We start from the raw sequence: 22,899 nt of genomic DNA, 5'->3' as shown, positions 1-22,899 counted from the left end.
CTCCTTTATGAGATGACTCTTTGGATATACGGGGGTCAGGGAGCTGCTTGAGGAAAGAGTCTGTCCTTTGTAGGAGCTCAAGTGCTGAGCTGTGAGCTCCGTTGTTCATTCAGAGCTGCTGGGCAGGTACGTTTTAAGTCTGCTGCAGCAGAACTCATAAACGCCTTTTTTTTTCCCCCAGGTACTCTGTCCTAGGAAGTTACAGCTTTATTTATAAGTTTCTGTCATGCTGCTGCCTTTAGTCAGGGCTGCCCTGCCCAGCGAGGAGGCAGCCTAGTCACAGTCTGCCTTCAGAGGCTTTGCTGAGCTGCTGTGGGCTCCACCCAGCTGCCTTGTGAACTCCTGCAGTCCTGTTTATACAGGTGTAGTTAGAACTGCCTCGGCAATGGCGGCCCACCTCTGTAATGGCGAACTCTCTCTGTAATGGCGGGCTGCCTCAGCAATGGCGGACTACCTCCGTAGTGGTGGACTGCCTCGGTAATGGCGGACGCTCCTCCCCCATAGAGCTGGACCGTCCCGGGTTCAGCTGTGCTTTCTGTGAAACTCTCAATCCAGAGCATTTCAGATTGCTGTTTTTTTGAGGGGGTGGGACCAGCTGAGGCCGATCACCTGGCTCCCTGCCTCAGACCCCCTTTTTTTTTTTTTTAAGTTGAACGGGCGATTCTGTCTCCCAGGTGTTCCAGTCGCCTGTTGAAAAGGCCCCAGGATCTGTGTGATTTCCCATGTGGCGACCCACTGCGCTGACTCAAACAGCCATGCTGAAATTCATGGCACTTTTTTGCCCGGGAATCTCCTGGCCTGGCTCCCTGTTTCAGTCCCCTTTATTAACAGTTGAATGGGTGACTCTGTCTCCTAGGAGCTCCAATCGCCAGCTAAAACGGTGCCCAGACCCATGTATTTTGTGCGGAGACCTGCTGTGCTGGTGACCTGTGGGGCTCCTCCGCCTGGGAATCTCCTGGTCTGTGGGCAATAAAAATCCATCTGGAAATGCGGCGTCCACTCACCCTCCATGCTTTTGCTGGGAGCTGCAATCCTGAGCTGCTTCTAATTGGCCATCTTGGATCCATCCAGAACATAGTTTTGTGTCCTTCTTAGCCATTAATATAATATATCTTCTTTGGAGAAATGTCTAATTCTGACACTTCTAAAATATCTTATAGTATGTAATATCTTGTTTCATAAGCAAGATTATCAGAATGTCCTATGGCCTAAGAAATTTTCAAAAATAAGACCTGAAATATCTGAACTTTATTTCTATCCTGATTAGACCATAACTTTTTTTTTTTTTTTTTTTGAGATAGAGTCTTGCTCTGTTGCCCAGGCTGGAATGTAATGGCACAATCTTGGCTCACTGCAACCTCCACCTCCTGGGTTCAAGCGATTCTACTGCCTCAGCCTCCTGAGTAACAGGGACTTCAGGTGCCTGCCACCACGTCCAGCAAATTTTTGTATTTTAGTAGACATGGGGTTTCACCATATTGGCCAGGCTGATCTTGAACTCCTGACCTTGTGATCCACCCGCCTTGGCCTCCCAAAGTGCGGGGATTACAGGCGTGAGCCACCGTACCCAGCCGGAAAATTAAAAAAAAAATCTTTCACCTCCCAAACATTAAAGAAGAAATTGAGACAAATTTTACCTTTTTTTTCTTTTTTAAGACAGGGTTTCACACTATTGCCTAGGCTAGAGTGACATGATTGTAGCTCACTGTGACATGATTGTAGTTCACTGTAACCTCAAACTCCTGGGCTCGAACAGCCTCCCACCTCAGCTTCCCGAGTAGCTAGGACTACATGTTAATTTTTTTATTATTTTTTTGTGGAGACAGGGTCTCACCATGTTACCCAGGCTGATCTTGAACTCCTGGCCTTAAGGAATCCTCCCATTTTGACCCCCCAAAAACACTGGAATTACAGACATGAGCCACTGTAGCCGGCAGATTCTTAAGATCTTCCTAGTGCCTAACTAGTCCCCATAAGAATGGTTTCATTACTGAAATCTCTGCTTCCTCTGTTCTCACACCAGCCAGGTACTAACTTAGAAAATATAATTATCGGTTTGGCTTTCGGGGCAGATTTTGAAAACTTGGCTTTCAATTATCAGATATTTGAGTTACTTTACTTGTATTCTTTTTTATATCACTGAGTCTACAAATTTGGCAGGGACTTGCTTGTCTGTTTTGGTGACTCAAGAGGTCAGTTAGTTTTCCTTGGTTTAATTCAGTGCACGTTTGTAGAATACTTACTAAGTGCCCTACCCTGTGTCCAGTCTGAAAAGAAATATGTCACACATGCAGATTGTGTTACAAGCAGTGGTAGTCCTGGAATAACCTGGCACTCCACACAAGAGGATAATTTTCCTCATTAGAGGTATTTTCCCATTCCCATTCCTCCCTATGATTTCTTCCAGCCTTCTTTTAAATCTCAGAACTTAAGATAGAGGTAATGGCAGTAATGGCAGGAAGAAGAAAGTAAAGCAAGAACATTTAGCTTGCAAAGGCTATCGACACTTTTGAGATCCATGACAGTTTCTAGAGCAGGTACCTTAGCAACTATTCCTTTTTTTTTCTTTTTTCTTGTTATATATATGGACACTTCTTTTTTTTTTTCCTCTTTTCTGTCATCTGTTCCTCAACTTATGTTAGGGATTAAATAAGACAATAAAGTGTAAAATAATTAGAAGGGTATATATAGTAAGCATTCACTACCAAGCATCAACCATATTTTAACTTATGCTGAAAATTCAGAGATTAATAAAAGTGTCCCTGCTAAGTACTCACAGTCTAGTGAGAGACAAATATGTAAATATATAATTATAATAATACAGTGCAAGTAGAGCACAGAAGTGAAGCCATCCAATCCAGTATTTGGGGAGGAAGGAGTACCTATGATTGCATAGAACTGACACTTAGGTTGGGCCTGAAAGACGAATGAGTTTGTCTGAAGGAGAATTGGTGGAGAGTATTCCAGGCCAAGGATAATGGGTGTACAAAGGCAGAGAGGCATCAAAAGTCTAGTCTGTTCAGGGAATTGTGAGAGCGCTTGTTTGGGCCAAGCATAGAGTATGTGGAAGAGGAAAGTAGATCGTGAAACTGATAAAGTATCAAAGGCCAGCTGTGCTAAGATTAGGTGTTCAGTAGAGTCATTACCTGAAACAAAGGTGAAATACCAAGTGGTTCAGAATAAAAAATTCTATATGTAAGCCTCTAAGACAGGTGGGTTTTTTGTGTCCAGAATTAGAAACTATTTCTTATTCCTAGAAAACCTGACCATTCTTCCCTTGCCTTCATATTCTTGTTCAGATCATTTTTATCTGCGCTCCAAAATCCCTTCAAGACTTCTACTGTTAGCTCTTGTAAAGGCTGCTGTGAGACCTTTGACTTTAAATCTTTCACACTAGTGTCAGAACTAAGTTATAGCTTCCGATTTTTTTGTAATGAATAGATTACTCTTTCCGTTTGACCTTTCCTTTTCCTGAAGCTCTCCCTAGATTTTATAAACTTTAAATCCCATTAGGATTTTATTCCCTACTTACTGAAAGTTGAAAGTTTAAAAGGCTGAAACCAGCATTTATACTGATTTTAAAGGTCAGCAAAATGTTTCTATAAAGGACTAGATAGTAAATATTTTTGGTCTTGGGGCCATATACTTTCTGTCACAGCTACTCAACTCTGTGATTGTAGCACAAAAGTAGCCATAAACAATATGCAGATGAATGGATATAGCCATGTTCCAATAAGCTTTATTTACAGAAACAGGCCACAGGTCAGCTTTGGCCCAAAGACCAGTTTACTAACCCGTGATTGAAAGTAAGCATTTTCTTATTGTCTTATCTGTCTCCTTTCAGGAAGGACTACTGACTGGAGAAGTGTCCACAGAACATTGTCTGTCTTCCTTCCTTCCTTCCTTCCTTCTTTCCTTCCTTCCTTCCTTCCTTCCTCTCCCTTCTCTCCTTCCTTCCTTCCTTCCCTCTGTCCTTCCTTCCCTCCTTCCTTCCCTTCCTCCTTCCCTCTTTCCCTCCTTCCTTCCTTCCTTCTTCCTTCCTTCCTGTACTTTAGAGATGTTACCCCATTGTCTTCTCAGTTGCACTGTTTCTGATGAAAAGTCTGCTGTCATTGTTTCCTGTACATATATATCTTTTCTTTTTCCTCCAGCTGCTTTTAAGATTTTTTTAAATTATCAACTTCAAGTAATTTGGTTATGATGTGCCTTGGTGTAGTTTCTTTTGCTTAATGTTTGTTTAGATTCTTGAATCAGTGGCTTTCTCATTTTCATCAAATTTGAAAAAATTTCAATCATTATTTCTTAAAGTAACTTTTCTTTCCCTCACCCCCACACCTCATTCCCAGACTCCAACTTCACTTCCATTAGGCTGCAGAAGTTATCCCAGAGATAACTTTTTTTTTTTTTGAGATGGAGTTTCATTCTTGCTGCCCAGGCTGGAGTACAATAGCACAATCTCGGCTCACTGCAACCTCTACCTCTGCCTCCCAGGTTCAAGTGATTGTCCTGCCTCAGCCTCCCAAGGAACTGGGATTGCAGGCATGCACCACCATGCCTGGCTAGTTTTTTGTATTTAGTTAACATGTTTCACCATGTTGGTCAGGCTTGTCTCAAACTCCTGACTTCAGGTAATCCACCCACCTTGGTCTCCCAAGTGTTGGGATTACAGGTATGAGCCACTGCACCCTGTCCCCAGAGATAACTTTTACACCTCCTCACCTTGCTTAAGTCCAAAATGAGATCTCCGATCACAATTGAGCTTCTAGGTTATCAGAATGGATAACCTACCTTGTCAGGCTCTGAATTACTTCATCATTTACATCTCTGATTTTCAGTTTCCTCTTTATTTCTGGTACCTAGAAACATATTTTTCTTTGTTTTTTTTTTTTTTTTCTGACATGCTTAGTAATACTTTTGAACATATTTATTATATTTCACCTACTATCTCTAAGTATTTATATTGAGAGAACTTCAGGTTATCTTGATCTATATCTCTAGAGATGTATAGCAGGGCCATGTCTCTGTTGACAAGAACCTAGTAGTATAGCAAGGAACAACAGAGTGTGCATTCTAACCTAGGGATTCAGAAAAACCAATAAATATTCTATGTGTGTATGCATTTGTTAAGTATTTGAAAAAAGTCTATAGTCACTTCAGTTTAATAATTTGGAATTTTGAATTAGTCTTTTAGGAATTAACTGATTCAAATTACTAATCTTTAACACTACTGAGGGTGTAATAAATTACATCTAAATTTCATTTTTTGTTAAATTATTCCTTTTGGAACCATTTGGCAACCAATAAAATATTTTTATTATTTTTAATAGACATTATTTTCAGTAAACTGTAGTAAAATTCAATGACTGTTGTCTCAGAGATACAGGACTATGCTGGACCACTTAGTGTGCCACAGTGGGGAAGAAACAGGCTTGATGGTGAGAATGACTATGTTTAAATTCTAGTTCTGATACAAATCAAAACTACAGTGAAGTATCAGTTAAAATGGCTTTTATCCCAAAGACAGGGAGTAACATGCTGGAGAGGATGTGGAGAAAAGGGAGCCCTTGTACACTGTTAGTGGGAATGTAAAGTAGTACAACACTAGGGAGAACAGTGTGAAGATTCCTTTAAAACTAAAAATAGAGTTACCATATGGTCCAGCAATTCCACTGCTGGTATATACCCAAAAGAAGAGAAATCAGTATATCAAAGAGATACCTGTACTAACATTTTTGTTGCAGCATTGATCACAGTAGCCAAGATTTGGAAGCAACCTAAATGTCCATCAGCAGGCAAATGGATAAAGAAAATATGGTACATACACACAAGAGTACTATTCAGCAATAAAAAAGAATTAGATCCTGTGATTTTCAACAATGTGGACTTAACTGGAGGCCATTATGTTAAGTGAAATAAGCCAGACACAGAACTACAGACATCACATGTTCTCACTTGTTTGTAGGGTGTAAAAATCAAAACAATTAAACACATAGAAATAGATAGTATAAGGATGATTACCAGAGGCTAGGAAGGGTAGTGGGATGTAGGGGAAGGTGGAGTGGTTAATGGGTGCAAAAAATATGGTAAGAGTGAATAATACTGGTCTTTGATAGCACAATAAGGTGACTATAGTCAAAATAATTTTACATTTAAAAATAACTCGAAGATTATAACTGGATTGTTTTTAACACAAAGGATAAATGTTTGAGGGGATAGATACCCCATTTTAATTCATGATGTGATTATTACCTATTGCATGCCTGTATCAAAATATCTCCTATATCCCAAAATATGTAGACCTACTATGTACTCAAAAAAATTTTTTAACTAAAAATAAGTAAATTATAATTCTGGTACTTCTTAACTCATTATAATACTTGGGATAGAAAATATATTTAAATAAAAGTTACTAGACTGAAGAATACTTAGAGGCTCCTGAATTTTTGGTATTTAACTGTTGAGCACTGATAATTCCATTTATTCATCCAACAAATGTATATATTAGATGCTTGTCATATGTAAGATAGTATACTCGATGCTATAGGAAATAAAAAGACATATGAAATACAGTCTTTCCCCTCTGGGAGTATACAACTCAGGTAGGGAGCAATGAGACAAATACACAAATGAGTGTAGCGCAGAGCAATATGAGAGCAGTGACAAGTATGTTACAAATGAAAACTACCTATTGGGGCTGTTACTTATGAGCAATCCAGCTTCTCACTTTGGTGTGACAAGCAGTGTTTGAATAACAAGTAGCCTAAGCCGTAGCACAACACTTAAGACCTGTTTCTGAATCTCATAATCTAGCCGTTCCACCTCCACCCAGTTAATGTGTAGAAATTTCTAGTTACTTTGATGTGTCCTCTCAGATTTAGCAAAAGGAACCTCTACAAGAACAGTATTTGTAGGACACAAGAGAAGTTCCAGAGGCACATCTATAGGTTATGAGAACAAATTTATACATGAAGTGTTAATTACAATACCTGAGATTTTCTAAAAAGTCTAATAATATGGAATAATATAGGGGAAACACATAAGTAATTTTCTCTTTCTCAAAATTGGAGATTACTCTAAAGAGGACAGTTGGAGAGGCAAGTGTAAAATCTGAGAAGCAGATAAGAAGAAACGATAACTATTCACCAACAACTACCAAACATACAAGAAGCTATGACCATGATAAATTTAGGAAAATTCATCCTGAGCCACATGTGCAAGCTAGCCCATCTGTCAGGATGGTCAGGGAGAGCTGTGGGCAAGAGAAAGAACACACAACAGGTGCCACGTTTTGTTGCAGAGATCCCTGTATCTGATGGCCTTTCATATCTGCTACAGTTTGTTTTACAACAGAGCTGTTTACTTAGAATGCTTTTATTATAAACCATATTTGTGATCAAAGGGCTTCCAGCTGTGATTGCTTTTAGATGGTCTCTTTCTTATATGTACATAGTGGCATAACAAGTCATTCTTGCCCTGCCAGTCAATGTCAGACTCAGATTGGGCCAGCCATTTTGTAGATGAGCTGTATGTTTTTCTTTTGTAATTTCTGCTGTAGACAATAGTAAGTATTTAACGCCTGGAAAGATAATTCATTTATTCAGCATATGCCTATTAAACACCTCCCAAAGACTAGGCAGTGTGTGAAATACAGAGATATATAATATAGACAAGTTCTCTGCCTTTGTGTAGTTTACAGTGTCATGGGGTAGTTTCACATTAAATAAATAATTATGTGATAATTATTATAATTGTGGTAAGTGCTTTAAAGGGAAAGAACAGAATGTTGTGAGAAACTTTAAATAATTTGAAAGAGTGAGGTCGGGAAAGTAAAGTCAAATTAAAATTTTAAACATCTTGCGCATTTCCCCCATTTAAAATATAGAAAGATAAGATTACTCTCATAGTTGATTGATTACATTCAAGAGATATCTGAATTTGAAAAGATAGACTTATCCACAGAGGCATTGGATCCTTAGGAGTTTAATCTTTGGCTGGGCGCAGTGACTCACACCTGTAATCCTAGCACTTTGGAAGGCCAAAGCAGGCATATCACTTGGGGTCAGGAGTTCGAGACCAGCCTGGTTAACATGGTGAAACCCCATCTCTACTAAAAATACAAAAATGAGCCAGGTGTGGTGGCAGGTGCCTGTAATTCCAGCTATTTGGGAGGCTGAGGCAGGAGAATCACTTGAACCCAGGAGGCTGAGGTTGCAGTAAATGGAGATTGTACCACTGCCCTCCAGCCTGGGTGACAGAGCAAGACTCCTTTTCAAAAAAAAAAAAAAAGTTTAATTATTTTATTTAACAGATGACTAAAAGGATAGACATTACCCTTTCAGATTTAACATGGTTTTTCATATTTTGTAGAATAACAATTAGCTTTAGGCCAGCAACATCTAATTCTTCCTAATTTTTTTTTTGAAAGATTAGGAAGCAATGAAATGTTACTATTCATACTAGAGCTTTTAGAGATTTGTTGAATTATTTGAACTAGAAGATGTATTAGGCTTCAGGAATGAGGCTAGTCTTGATTAGGTATCAAGGCACCTAAGAGAATGCTGAGCATATATTCAGCCTTGAATAAGCATATATTGGGGAGACAAAAAGTGAGAAATTAGGTTAACTATGGAAAATTTCCAGCTTTACAGGTCACAAATATTTGTGGCTTTATATGGTTCTGCCTAATAAATAAATGACCAAAAAGGGAACCTACTCTCTAGTGTAGACAGGTGTGGGTATTTATTATTAAAGTTAAGTGTATGTATATTGGCTATACTTCTGAATATAACAAATGAAAAATTCAGTTCATGAATTAACTTTTAATTTTAAATGAATTCATGATTTAAATATGGGCAGATGGTATAATCATTTCAGAAGCTAAAAATATTCTAAGAGATTTTCAACTCTTAGTTGTGTTATGAATAACACAAGTATGAATAACTTGTGTTATTCATACTTCATGAGTGTGAGTGTAATGTGGAAATACTTAATTGGTAACCAGACCTTTAGTGATGTGGTGTGGTATGGTATGGTATGGAATGACGTTAACCAGAGTATTTTGCTTTCGGCTTTTTTCTACGCTGACCCAGGGATTACTTCCTAGTCTTTACACTCTCTCCTAGTCCTTAGTTTCAATACTCACAGTCTCCAAGCTTATCTCAGAAAAATCAGGAGAAAGGGAGAAGAGAACTAATAATGAAAATGAACTAAGTGCCAGGTCCTTTGCCAGACCGTTTATATTATTGCACTTAATTCTCACAATGGTCCTACAAGACAAATATTATTTCTGTTTTACAAGTGAGTAAACTGAGATGTGGATAAGTTAAATAACTTATACAAGGTCACACAGTTTGTAAAAGGTAGAGCTAGGATTCAAACATTCTTATTTCTACCATATACCATGCTGCTCATCTTACTGTTTGCTTATTTATATCCTATACACTTTAAAAGTCTCCTATTTAATTTTAAGTCCATATAGGAGTAAAACAAGGGAATTACCATTAGTTTTTTTCTCTCTCTCTCTTTTTTTTTTTTAAGTAATATGGCAAAACCTGTTTGAATCTTTTTCTTTCTTTAAGGATGAACGTGAAGCCAGAGAAAATGTGAAGAGAGAGCAAGATGAGGCCTATCGCCTTTCCCTTGAGGCTGACAGAGCAAAGGTAGGCTTGGTCGAGTACTTCTGGGATAAAGAACTCAACTGTTCATTATTTAAATGCCAACTCTTTATCACTTTGATCTCTAAAAATACTGGGTTTGCAATAGAGAAAGCTAGGTTTAGTAAACAGAAAGAATATAATTCTATCCATGCTTATTAAAGCATGGTTCATTTTGACAAAATAAAGTTTGTTTCATGAAAAATGAAAACAGAGATGAACCTGATATCTATCTTATTTGTCTTTTAGTTGGTCTATGAGAGAACTCGACAATTTTTAAAAAGCCCCTTAGGTGATTCTCATGTGCAGTCAGGGTTTGGAACCATTGATTTATTGAATACTTCATAAACACCTGCTTCCTTGTTGAGATTTGAAGGAGAGAGAAATGAATAGGCCACAGTTTCTTCTCTCCTAGGAAGTCTCACAGTGTGGTAGAGTAGATTAAGTAAAGAACACAGGTAGCTGTAACATAAGGCAAGAATCTTAAGTGTCATAAGGGAAACACTGAGTTCTGTGAGAGTTCATTGAGTAACAGTTTTAGTGGAAATTTTTTTCCAGGTTTTTTTTTTTTTTTTTTTTTTTTTTTGAGGGCCAGGAATGTTTCATAGAAGAGATGGTATATGTGAACTGGACAGAATAACAGCAGTAGGAGGGAAGAGGAAGCAACATAAGCTAGCATCAAGGGTCCAGAACGCATGGAAGATAGATAGAGGCTGATTAAATAGAGCTTTAGATTTGGGTACAGGACAGATAGAAAAGGCCAGAGAGGAAGACCAAAGGATGTCCTGAAGGATTCTGAATGCCACTTTACCCAGAGCTATCAAAGGTGTTTGAATAGGAACCTAACATTATCAGAGAGCTATGCTTTATTTTTGCTTTAATTTCCATTCTTGTTCTAGAAAGAAACATTTCCATTACCACAATATACCTCTGAGTCATGTTGACAATGAGCCTTTGAATGTAACTTACTGTTTCTTTCTTTCCTCTGTTTTCTCTTTCCTTATTTCTCTCTTTCTTCGTAAGCAAGTATGTGTTAAGTGTTTGTTCCTTTTCTGTTTTATCAACAGAGAGAAGCTCATGAGAGAGAGATGGCAGAACAGTTTCGTTTGGAGCAGATTCGCAAAGAACAAGAAGAGGAACGTGAGGTGGGGCATAATTTTAAGAAAAATTATTCAAAAGCTGGACTATATTTCCACTGTATTTGATGCTGAAGCTGTGCAGTGGCACAATCTCAGCTCACTGTAACCTCTGCCTCCCAGGTTCAAGTGATTCTCCCGCTTCATCCTCCCAAGTAGCTGGGATTACAGGTGCTTGCCACCATGCCCAGCTGATTTTTGTATTTTAATTAGAGACAAGTTTTCACGATGTTGGCCAAGCTGGTCTCGATCACCTGACCTCAAGTGATCCACCCACCTTGGCCTTCCAAAGTGCTTGGATTACAGGCATGAGCCACCACATCCAGCAAAGTTGTTAATATTTCTCACAACTTATTTCTCTCTACTTTTCCTAGACTCATTTTAGTATGAAAGACCTAATGTTTCGTTAATCATTCCTGATCCGTTGCATGGAACTCTTAGAAAACTTGATCTTGTACTAGATTCATGATTTTCTGTAATCTTCCCCTTTTGTTACCAACAAATAATTATTTACAAATATTTCCCATCCTTCCTGGATATTGTTTCACTCTAAGAATAGAAAGATTGTATCTCTTCTCTTTTCCACAGGCTTCACTTTACCCACCAAAAGATACTGTGAATTACTTTTGTAACATCTTGCATTGAGCCCCTAAATATGGGAAATTCATTTAGCTTCACAGATGTATATTTCTCCTTGAGTTCATGTTATGTCCACAGCAATACAGAGGATTTTTCATTCACTCATTTTGCAAACATTTTTTGGATACGTACTATGTACCCCAAATCTGTTAGGGAACAGAGGTGCAGACTTGGATCCTGCCCTCCAGGAGTTCCTAGTCTTATAAAAATATAATTATAATACTATATGTAAATGTTATTATAGAGGTATGCCTAAGGTACAGTGGGCACTAACAGAATGGGGGTCAAATGACTTCCTAGGATGGCTTCATATAAAAAAACATTCAGATGGAGAAACATTCCATGTTCATGGTTAGGAAGAATCAATATCATGAAAATGGCCATACTGCCCAAAGTAATTTACAGATTCAACACTATCCCCGTCAAGCTACCAATGACCTTCTTCACAGAACTGGAAAAAACCACCTTAAACTTCATATTGAACCAAAAGAGAGCCCACATAGCCAAGTCAATCCTAAGCAAAAAGAACAAGGCAGCAGACATCACACTACCGGACATCAAACTCTACTACAAGGCTACAGTAATCAAAACAGCATAGTACTGGTACCAAAACAGAGATATAGACCAATGGAACGGAACAGAGGCGTTGGAGGCAACACAACATATCTACAACCATCCAATCTTTGACAAACCTGACAAAAACAAGCAATGGGGAAAGGATTCCCTGTTTAATAAATAGTGTTGGGAAAACTGGCTAGCCATATGCAGAAAGCAGAAACTGGACCCCTTCTTGACACCTTACACTAAAATTAACTCCAAATGGATTAAAGACTTAAACATAAGACCTAACACCATAAAAACCCTAGAAGAAAACCTAGGCAAAACCATTCAGGACATAGGCATAGGCAAGGACTTCATGACCAAAACACCAAAAGCATTGACAACAAAAGCCAAGATAGACAAATGGGACCTAATCAAACTCCACAGCTTCTGCACGGCAAAAGAAACAGTCATTAGAGTGAATCGGCAACCAACAGAATGGGAAAAAATTTTGCAGCTTACCCATCTAACAAAGGGCTGATATCCAGAATTTACAATGAACTAAAACACATTTACAAGAAAAAAACAAGCCCATTCAAAAGTGGGCAAAGGATATGAACAGATACTTTACAAAAGAAGACATACATGAGGCCAACAAACATATGAAAAAATGCTCATCATCACTGGTCATTAGAGAAATGCAAATCAAAACTACATTGAGATACCATCTCACGCCAGTTAGAATGGCGATCATTAAAAAATCTGGAGACAACAGATGCTGGAGAGGATGTGGAGAAATAGGAACACTTTTACACTGTTGGTGGGAGTGTAAATTAGTTCAACCACTGTGGAAGACAGTGTGGCGATTCCTCAAGGACCTAGAAATAGAAATTCCATTTGACCCAGCAATCCCATTACTGGGCATATATCCAAAGGATTATAAATCGTTCTACTATAAGGACACATGCACACGAATGTTCATTGCAGCACTGTTTACAATAGCAAAGACTTGGAACCAACCCAAATGCCCATCGATGATAGACTGGGCAGGGAAAATGTGACACATATACACCATGGAATATTATGCAGCCATCAAAAACGATGAGTTTGAGTCCTTTGTAGGGACATGGATGAACCTGGAAACCATCATTCTCAGCAAACTGACACAAGAACACAAAATCAAACACCACATGTTCTCACTCATAGATGGGTGTTGAACAATGAGAACACATGGACACAGGGAGGGGAGCACTATACACTGGGGTCTGTTGGGGGGAAATAGGGGAGGGACAGCGGGGGGTGGAGAGTTGGGGAGAGGTAGCATGGGGAGAAATGCCAGATATAGGTGAAGGGGAGGAAGGCAGCAAATCACACTGCCACGTATGCACCTATGCAACAGTCTTGCATGTTCTTCACATGTACCCCAAAACCTAAAATGCAATAATAATAAAAAAAAGAACATTCAGAATTTTTTTTTTTTTAGATATAGGATTAATGGCAAGATTCACTTATAAAAAGAGGAAGCCATCTAACAAGCAATAGAAAGGCCTGAAGGGCCCTAACTGGGGTTAAAGAAAACTCTGTTACTACTCTCAGTCAAAGGATGCCACCACTTTCACTTGTTAAACAAATGTTCTTTGAAGAAGAGCTGTGCTGAGCACTGCAAGGGAAACAAAGGAGGGAGAGTAGCACTATACACTGGGGTCTGTTGGGGGGAAATATGAGAGGGACAGCGAGGGTTGGGGAGGTGGGGAGAGACAGCATGGGGAGAAATGCCACATATAGGTGAAGGGGAGGAAGGCAGCAAATCACACTGCCACGTGTGCACCTATTCAACAATCTTGCATGTTCTTCACATGTACCCCAAAACCTAAAATGCAGTAAATAAATAAATAAAATAAAAAAAGAAGACATTACATTTTTGAGGGAAGATACAGCCTGTCTAGGAGTAACAGCAAATCAAGAAAAAATGTGCTAAATGACATAGAAATAAAAGCAAAATACTTAGAGAGTTCAAGGCCAAAGGAAAAATCTTTTACAGCTGAAATAATCAGACAGTGTACAGAAAAAGTAATATTTGAGTCATGTCTTGAAAGATATGTGAAATTTAATTGTTTGGAAATTAAAGTTTATTCATGTTAAGACTCTTATTAGTATCCGTTACATATATACAAGATATTATACCTGACAAACTCTAGTCTCTGTATTCTGAGGACTCTTCATAATGGAAAGTAGAAAATATTTTGTTGAGTGTCTTCTGTGTATCAAGTAATCTGCTAGCTGCTTTATATATGCTTACCAATTAACCATTAAAACAAGCTACAATGTTACAGATTTATCCTCATAAGTGAGAAAACTGACGTTCACTGAGGAGTTACACATGTAAAAATGAGAACAGCTAAGATTCTCATCCAGGACTTTATGACTACAAAGCTCTTTCTCCTACTCCATTCCAGTACAAGGCCATATATTATTGTGTCTATAAGAGTCACATATGCCAAGTTTCACAAAAGTTTACATGAGGGAGAAATTAGCCACTATCCTTTTAGGCTATTTCAAGAAATACAGTTTAGGATTCTTGCTTCTTTATGCTGTTGTTCACAAATGTTCACGCTCTCTCGCTCTGTATGTATGTTTGTGTGTGTGTTTGTGTGTATATTGGTGTATCTTCAACCATACTGGCTTGCTAAAATGTCAAGGGTATGCAATTAACTCTTATGTTCTGGATCTAGAGCTTGGCAACATATATAATTTCATCTGATGATTTACCTAATTTACCATGAGCTGAAACTTTCTCTTTCTAAATGTAGATTAAGCCTGTCATCTTACAGAAGACCCTATAAACACCTTTTTGCATAATTCAGTATATATGTTCCAGCTGTTAACGTGTGAGAGGTTGGGGTACAGTGGGAGAGAGGACAGGTCAGATTTTGCACCTAGTCATTACTTGCATTTGTCCATTGATATCTCCCATAATATGCAAATTTGGATAATATTTGCACTCTATTCTCCCTCACCCAGGGGTCACAAAGGCTCTTATAAATGCCACCATTAAGGAATGGTTTATTTTTATTTAGTCCAGTTTTATCCAAACTTATTTGCCCCTTTTATTCATGAAACAACAATTAGCATATCGTGGCACCTTCGTATATCACAAACCACTCTTTGGGAAAAGCTGATATTGTACAACCTCTGAAGAAACTGGGACCCAGAAAGATTATATAGTTTACCTGTGGTCACCAAACTGGTTGAACACATGATCAGGATCAGAAGCCAGGTCACCTCACTTTTCACAGCAACACTACCTGTCTTCTAACTGGAAATCCTAACCCATATGATTACATTGAGAAACAAGAGTGGTTTTGATTATCTTCAATATTCTAAGATCCTTTAGAAAAAAGATGTATTGTCAAATCACCTTGGTTGCAGGGCAATTCCTTAATGGTTAGCCTCATTTTGCTGTGTGATAACTGTTGGAGTGAAATAAAAAATCTAGAAAAGTATATTGATCTGCTTGTTGGCCCTGATAAGGAGAAGGGCTATAAGACCATTCTGAAGGAAAAAGAAATAAATGGCAGCAAAGATCTCCCGTTTTATTAATAAGTATATGTACTTATTCTTTCCAAAATCAGTTTCAAGAAACTTATATAAACACATGCAATTCAAAGGGATTAAGAAAGAATAGATATAGAAATCAAGGAAAAGGACAAATGAAAGAAGATAATGCCAAAGATGAGACTAACATGCTGACAACAGATAATCTAGCACCGGCACCACATCCATGTGATAGAGTACTGTACATTTGTTCCACATGTACCACAAAATCCATTTCTTACTTATCTTGGGCCAAAACAAAGGAAAATACAAGTTTTACTTTGTGCATAATATCAGATCTAAAGGCTAGTATCTCAGAAGGTTTCCACATTTTCTAGCACTGAGATTTTAGAGCAACGTTTCCTGTGTTCCTGTTCAAGAGGAAGCTGTGCAATGTGGTGAATACTATCCACAACTATATCTAATAGCTACTATGACAATAGCAAGTTATGCATGATAGTTTCTTAATACTTTTTAAATATAATTCTAGATCATAAGGCTAAAGCACAATATAGTAAAATCATCCCTGCAAAGGCCCAAATAATACATTTTTTCTGATTAATGTATGGACTTTATAGTAACTAAAGAAATGTGTGAATTATATATACTCCCAAAAAAGCCTTCCTGAGTACTTCTTTTTTTCTTTTCTTTTTTTAATTTTTTATTTATTTATGTATTTTAATTTATTATACTTTAAGTTCTGGAGTACAGGTGCAGAACGTGCAGATTTGTTACATAGGTATACACACGCCATGGTGGTTTGCTGCATCCATCACCCCGTCATGTACAGTAGGTATTTCTCCTAATGCTATCCCTCCCCTATCCCTCTACCCCCTGCTATCCCTCCCCAGCCCCCCACCTGCTGACAGGCCCCGGTGTATGATGTTCCCCTCCCTGTCCATGCGTGTTCTTATTGTTCAACACCCACTTACGAGTGAAAATATGCAGTGTTTGCTTTTCTGTTCTTGTGTCGGTTTGCTGAGAATGATGGTTTGCAGATTCATCCTTGTCCCTGCAAAGGACATAAACTCATCCTTTTTTATGGCTGCGTAGTATTCCATAATGTGTATGTGCCACATTTTCTTTATCCAGTCTATCATTGATGGGCATTTGGGTTGGTTCCAAGTCTTTGTTATTGTGAACCATGCCGCAATAAACGTATGTGTGCACATGTCTTTATAAAAGAATGATTTATAATCCTTTGGGTATATAACCAGTAATGGGATTGCTGGGTCAAATGGTATTTCTATTTCTAGATCCTTGAGGAATCGCTACACTGTCTTCCACAGTGGTTGAACTAGTTTACACTCCCACCAACAGTGTAAAAGTGTTCCTATTTCTCCACATCCTCTCCAGCATCTGTTGTCTCCAGATTTTTTAATGATTGCCATTCTAACTGACATGAGATAGTATCTCATTGTGGTGTTGATTGCATTTCTCTAATGACGAGTGAGGATGAGCTTTTTTTCATATGTTTGTTCGTTGCATAAATGTGTTCTTTTGAAAAGTGAAAAACAGACACTTTTTCATATCCTTCACCCACTTTTTGATGGGGTTTTTTGTTTTTTTCTTGTAAATCTGCTTTAGTTATTTGTAGATTCTGGATATTAGCCCTTTGTCAGATGGGTAGATTGCAAAAAATTTTTTCATTCTGTTGGTTGCTGGTTCACTCTAATGATAGTTTCTTTTTCTGTACAGAAGCTCTTAAGTTTAATTAGATCTCATTTGTCTATTTTGGCTTTTGTTGCCATTGCTTTTGGTGTTTTAGTCATGAAGTCCTTGCCCATGCCTATGTCCTGAATGGCATTGCCTAGGTTTTCTTCTAGGGTTTTTATGGTGTTAGGTCTTATGTTTAAATCTTTAATCCATCTGGAGTTAATTTTTGTATAAGGTGTAAGGAGGGATCCAGTTGCAGCTTTCTGCATATGGCTAGTCAGTTTTCCCAGCACCATTTATTAAATAGGGAATGCTTTCCCCATTGCTTGTTTTTGTCAGGTTTCAAAGATCAGATGGTTGTAGATGTGTGGCACTATTTCTGAGGCCTCTGTTCTGTTCCATTGGTCTATATCTCTGTTTTGGTACCAGTACTATGCTGTTCTGATTACTGTAGCCTTGTAGTATAGTTTGAAGTCAAGTAGCCTGATGCCTCCAGCTTTGGTTTTTTGGTTTGTTTTGTTTTGTTTGCTTAGGATTTTGTTGGCTATGCGGGCTCTTTTTTGGTTCCATATGAAGTTTAAGGTGATTTTTTCCGATTCTGTGAAGAAAATCAATGATAGCTTGATGGAAATAGCATTGAATCTATAAATTACTTTGGGCAGTATGGCCATTTTCACAATATTGATTCTTCCTAACCATGAGCATGGAATGTTTTTCCATCTATTTGTGTCCTCTCTTATTTCGTTGAGCAGTGGTTTGTAGTTCTCCTTGAAGAGGTCCTTTACATCCTTTGACAGTCGTATTCCTAGGTATTTTATTCTCTTTGTAGCAGTTGTGAATGAGAGTTCACTCATGATTTGGCTCTCTGTTTATCTTATTGGTATGTAGAAATGCTTGTGATTTTTCCACATTGATTTTGTATCCTGAGACTGCTGAAGTTGCTTATTAGCTTAAGGAGATTTTGGGCTGAGACAATGGGGTCTTCTAAATATACAATCATGTTGTATGCAAATAGAGACAATTTGACTTCCTCTTTTCCTAATTGAATACTCTTTGTTTCTTTTTCTTGTCTAGTCCTGCTTTTCTCTATTGAATTTTTGATAAGCAGAGAAATTTTCAGCTAATGTTTTTGACTCTCAGATCTTTTATTGAGTTAATATTTAGCAAATATTTAATCTCCTTCTGTGTGCAAATTATTAAATCAGGTTCTGTGGACATTATGCTATTGGTGCAAAGCATAGTCCAGCCCTCAAGGAGCTTACTGTCTAATGCAAGATGATAGACAAATACAAAATAACTATCGGAAAAGATACCATACATTATCAAAACCACTAAAATCGCACAGGATGCTGAAGCTATTTGGTGGAAGCTGATATCTAACTAGAAGGGCAACAAGAAAGATTTCCTGGTGCTGCCAGTAGAGGTGTGAATTAAAAAAAAAAGACTTCACAGACTTTGATGGTTAAAGATGAAGTAGAAGAACATTTTGATGGGACTAATGAATAGATGGATGGATGGTTGGATGGATGGCAAAGGGAAGTGCAAGAGTTGAGTAGTCATGAACAAAAGAAGAAAGGCACAGGGCTTGCTCAGGGAACAGTACATGAACAAACTTAGTATACAGTCGAATAATTAGAGATATGCCTAAAAGGGCTGAATTTTGGAGAATCATGGATGAAGGAGAATAGCTACTAAGCTATTCCCTTTTGCTGATGGTTCTCTAAGACAGAAAGAAAAGTTAATTTTTGCCTGTCTACCCAAACTTGGTTCCTTTTATGCCTTGATGCCACCTTAAGTAGAAAATATTCAATAATATTAATGACTACTAAGTGAGAAAACAGAAGAATATGGAATTAGAAACCTTGGCACTTTCTCTTCAGTTTCTGTTTCACTTTCACAACTATTCTACAAAATTGGCAATATGGTTTGGCTGTGTCCCCATCCAAATCTCATGTCACATTGTAATCCCCACATGTTGACAGAGGGGCTTGGTGTAAAGTGATTGGATCATGGGGGCGTCCTTCCCCCTTGCTGTTCTTATGATAGAGTTCTCACAAGATCTGATGGTTTAAAAGTATGGCACTTCCTCCCTCGCTCTCTCTTTCTTGCCACCATGTGAAGAAGGGCTTTGCTTCCCCTTCGCCTTCCACTAAGATTATAAGTTTCCTGAGGCCTCCCAGTCATCCTTCCTGTTAAGCCTGTGAGTCAATTAAACCACTTTTCTTCATAAATTACCCAGTTTCAGGTAGTTCTTTACAGCAGTATGCAGACAGACTAATACAATTGGTAAGGATGATATTATCATTACTGTTTTACAGAGGATGAAAGTAAGATCATAGCAGGATTTAAAAGCCTATTTTTAGCAAACAGAGTGGCACACACCTATAATCCCAGCTACTTGGAGGCTGAGGTGGGAGGATCACTTGAGCTCAGGAGTTCAAGGCCCTCCAGAGCAATATGGCATGACCCTGTCTCTTTTTAAATATAATAATAATAATTTTTAAAAGACATTTTTAAGTCTACTTTTAAATTTTTACCTAACGTTAGCCTGATAAAAGCAGAACCAGAGCTTCTGTCCAGTATTCATTCTACTTACTACTACAAATTTGAAGAATGAAGGTGGGACTATAAACTGATTATTAAGGTAAAACTGCTCTTTATAATTTGTATTTTTATCTTATGTAAGTTACTTTTGTCACATAAAGATAATACCACCACCACTGGACCATAATAATAATCATCCCTGTCATCATCATCATCATCATCATCACCACTATCTATTGTGCAATTAATATGTGCTAAACTCAGTGGTGATCACTTTATAAGCATTAATTATCTTATTGAATTTTTACAATTCAATAAGATGGGTGCCAACACATAAATATACCTTATTATAATTATGGAGACTATATATCCACAATTTCTTCAATATTTCCATTTTGAAGTATTCCATTGTTCTCATGAACCATTAAAACAGACCAGAAATTCTAGCTTCATGGTGTCCAAATCCAGCCTACAGACTGTTCTTTATATCCAGAAACAACCAAAAATCATCTATCTGAATTTTGATTTAGGAAATATGATCATTTGCCTTATTTACTTTATCCAGAAATAAGGTCATAGTAGTAATAATCTATCCATACTCTCCCGTTGCTAGGAGCAGAGAAAAACTGTAGAATCGGATCACATAAACTGTCCCTATATGGAATCCATTCTACTCCTTTGATGATATCATCCAATATTATGACTATTATACTGAGTATTTTAAATGACTATATTATATTGTCTATACGTTTGACTCCCAGATTTATATTTTCAGCTCCTCCCTTTCCCTGAACTCCAGACTTGAATACCTAACTGCTAGCCCATTATGTCTACTTTGATGTCTCATATACGTCAGAAACTTGATGTTTTAAACTGCACAACCAATCCTACCCTCCCAACCCAAACCTGCTCTTTCTACAATCTTCCCTATCTCAATAAATGGAAAGTCTTTCTAGTTGTTTGAGCCAGAAACCTTGGAACTATCCTTGACTTCTTTCTTTTACATCCATATTTAATGAGCAAATCCTGTGTGCCTACAAATATATGCAAAACTTAAATGCTTAACTCCACCACTATCACCCTCATCTAAGCCACCATTGTCTGTTTCTGGATTACTTTAGTAGCTTCCCAACTTGACTCCATGTCTTCATTTTTGTCTTTCCTATAGTCTTAATCCTTTAAAAATCATTTGTCACATCTTGTCACTTCAAAAACTTGCAGTGGCTTACATCTCAAAATAAAACCTGAATTCTTACAGTAATTCTAATCAGATCTCTACAGGATTTTCTGTAGAGATTGACAAACTGATTCTTAAATTTATATGAAAAAGCAATAGAACTGGAATAGTCGAAACAATTTTGAAAAAGAAAACAAAGTTGGAGGACTCATTGTCAGAGTTCAAGACTTAATATAATCGAGACATTGTTGTATTTACAAAAAGATGGACCCATGAGTCAATGGAGTCCAAAAATAGACCCACACATATGGTCAATTGATTTTCAACAGAGATACAAAGGCAATTCAGTGAAGAAAGGATAGTGTTTTCAACACATGATTCTGCAACAATTGGATATTCATATCCAAAAAAATCCCATAGAAAACCAATTTTAAAACCCTTCACTTTATATCTTGCATGCATCACAAGCAAAAATTAACTCAAAATGGGTAATAGACCTAAATGTAAAATCTAAAACTATTCAAGTCCCAGAAGAAAACGTGGGAGAAAATCTTCATGACCTTGAGTCAGACAAAGATTTCTTAGATCTGACACCAAAGATACAACCTATAAAATAACAAATATCTAAATTACACTTTATCAAAATTAGAAACTTCTACTATTTGTAAAATACTACTAGGAAATTGAAACAACAAACCACAGACTGGGGGAAAATCATATATCTGATGTCCAGAATACATAAAGAACTCTAAAAACTCAGTAATAAGAAAGCAACCCAAGTATTAATATTTGAAAGACACTTCATCAAAGAAAATATACAGAAGGTAAACATATCAAAATATGCTCAACATTTTTAGTCATTAGGGAGCTAGAAATTAAAACCACACTATATGTACGCCTTTTGGAATGGCTTTTTAAAAGAAAAAGGGACAATACCAAGTACTGGCAAAGATGAGGAGCAACTGAACTCTTATACATTAATTATGGGAATGCTAAATAGTACATCCACTTTGGAAATTAGCTTGATACTTTCTTGTAAAGTTATATATATATACCATATGATCCAGCAATCAGACTCCTAGATATATATTTACACACGTGAAATGAAAGTAACTAAACTGCTTTCACACAAAGCAGTTTACATTTATACAAAAATAGGTATGAAAATGTTTATAGCAGCTTTATTTGTAGTCACCTAAACTTGGAAACAGCTCAGGTATCCCTCAACTGGTAAAGGGGTCATCTGTACATGTAGCTATACAATGGAATACTACTCAGCAATAAATACCAACAAACTACTGATATATTCAACAACATGAATGAATCTTAAATATATTGTGCTATGTGAAGGAAGTCATTTATATAACATTTATTTATACGTAACATTTATATATTTATATAACATTCTAGAAAAGACAAAACTAGAATCAATAAAGGTTAGAGGTTAGGAGCTGGGGATGAAGAAATTTGGATAGGGAGAGAGGTAATAGAACTCTTCTTTATTGGTGATTGTAGTTATGCAAATGTATATATTTGTCAAAACTCAGAACTGTACATTTAAACGGATAGAATTTGCTGTATGTAAATTATACACTAATTTTAAAATAGGAAAATAATTATTAGTTAGCCTTCCCAAAGCCATATATCATCTAACCACCCCTCCTTTGTTTCCACTCTAACTTAAACTTCTACCCCCTACCCTTGCTTATTTTGTTCCAGCTACATTGGCTGCCTTGCTATTCTTCAATCAACCCAGGTACCTGGGCCTTGTTCTTTACTGTGACTCCTGCCTATAGTATACTTCTTTTAGATTTGAATGTCCATGTGGCACCCTCTTTCCTTTAGACCTTTGCTTACTGAGGTTTATAGTATTTAAAATTTTACCCCTGCCCCGACCTTCTACCAGCATTCCCTGCACTCCCTCCATAGCACTCACCACTTTGTGACAAATGATATACAC

General features: G+C 37.4%; 1 protein-coding gene across 1 annotated transcript in view; it reads left to right on the top strand.

Moving 5' to 3' along the window:
• Window positions 1-22,899, top strand: part of FAF1 (Fas associated factor 1) — a 535,243-nt gene that overhangs the window by 458,372 nt on the left and 53,972 nt on the right. The window contains exons 16-17 of the mRNA XM_012434603.3: window positions 9,579-9,659; window positions 10,721-10,798. Coding sequence (XP_012290026.1) covers window positions 9,579-9,659; window positions 10,721-10,798 — 159 coding nt within the window. The remainder of the gene's footprint in view (window positions 1-9,578; window positions 9,660-10,720; window positions 10,799-22,899) is intronic.

Source organism: Aotus nancymaae, unplaced genomic scaffold (genome assembly GCF_030222135.1).
Source record: "Aotus nancymaae isolate 86718 unplaced genomic scaffold, 86718_ANA_hifiasm-v0.15.2.pri h1tg000007l, whole genome shotgun sequence".
Lineage (NCBI taxonomy): Eukaryota > Metazoa > Chordata > Mammalia > Primates > Aotidae > Aotus > Aotus nancymaae.
The sequence above is the reverse complement of the archived record's forward strand: the minus strand, read 5'-3'. Positions and strand labels throughout refer to the sequence as shown.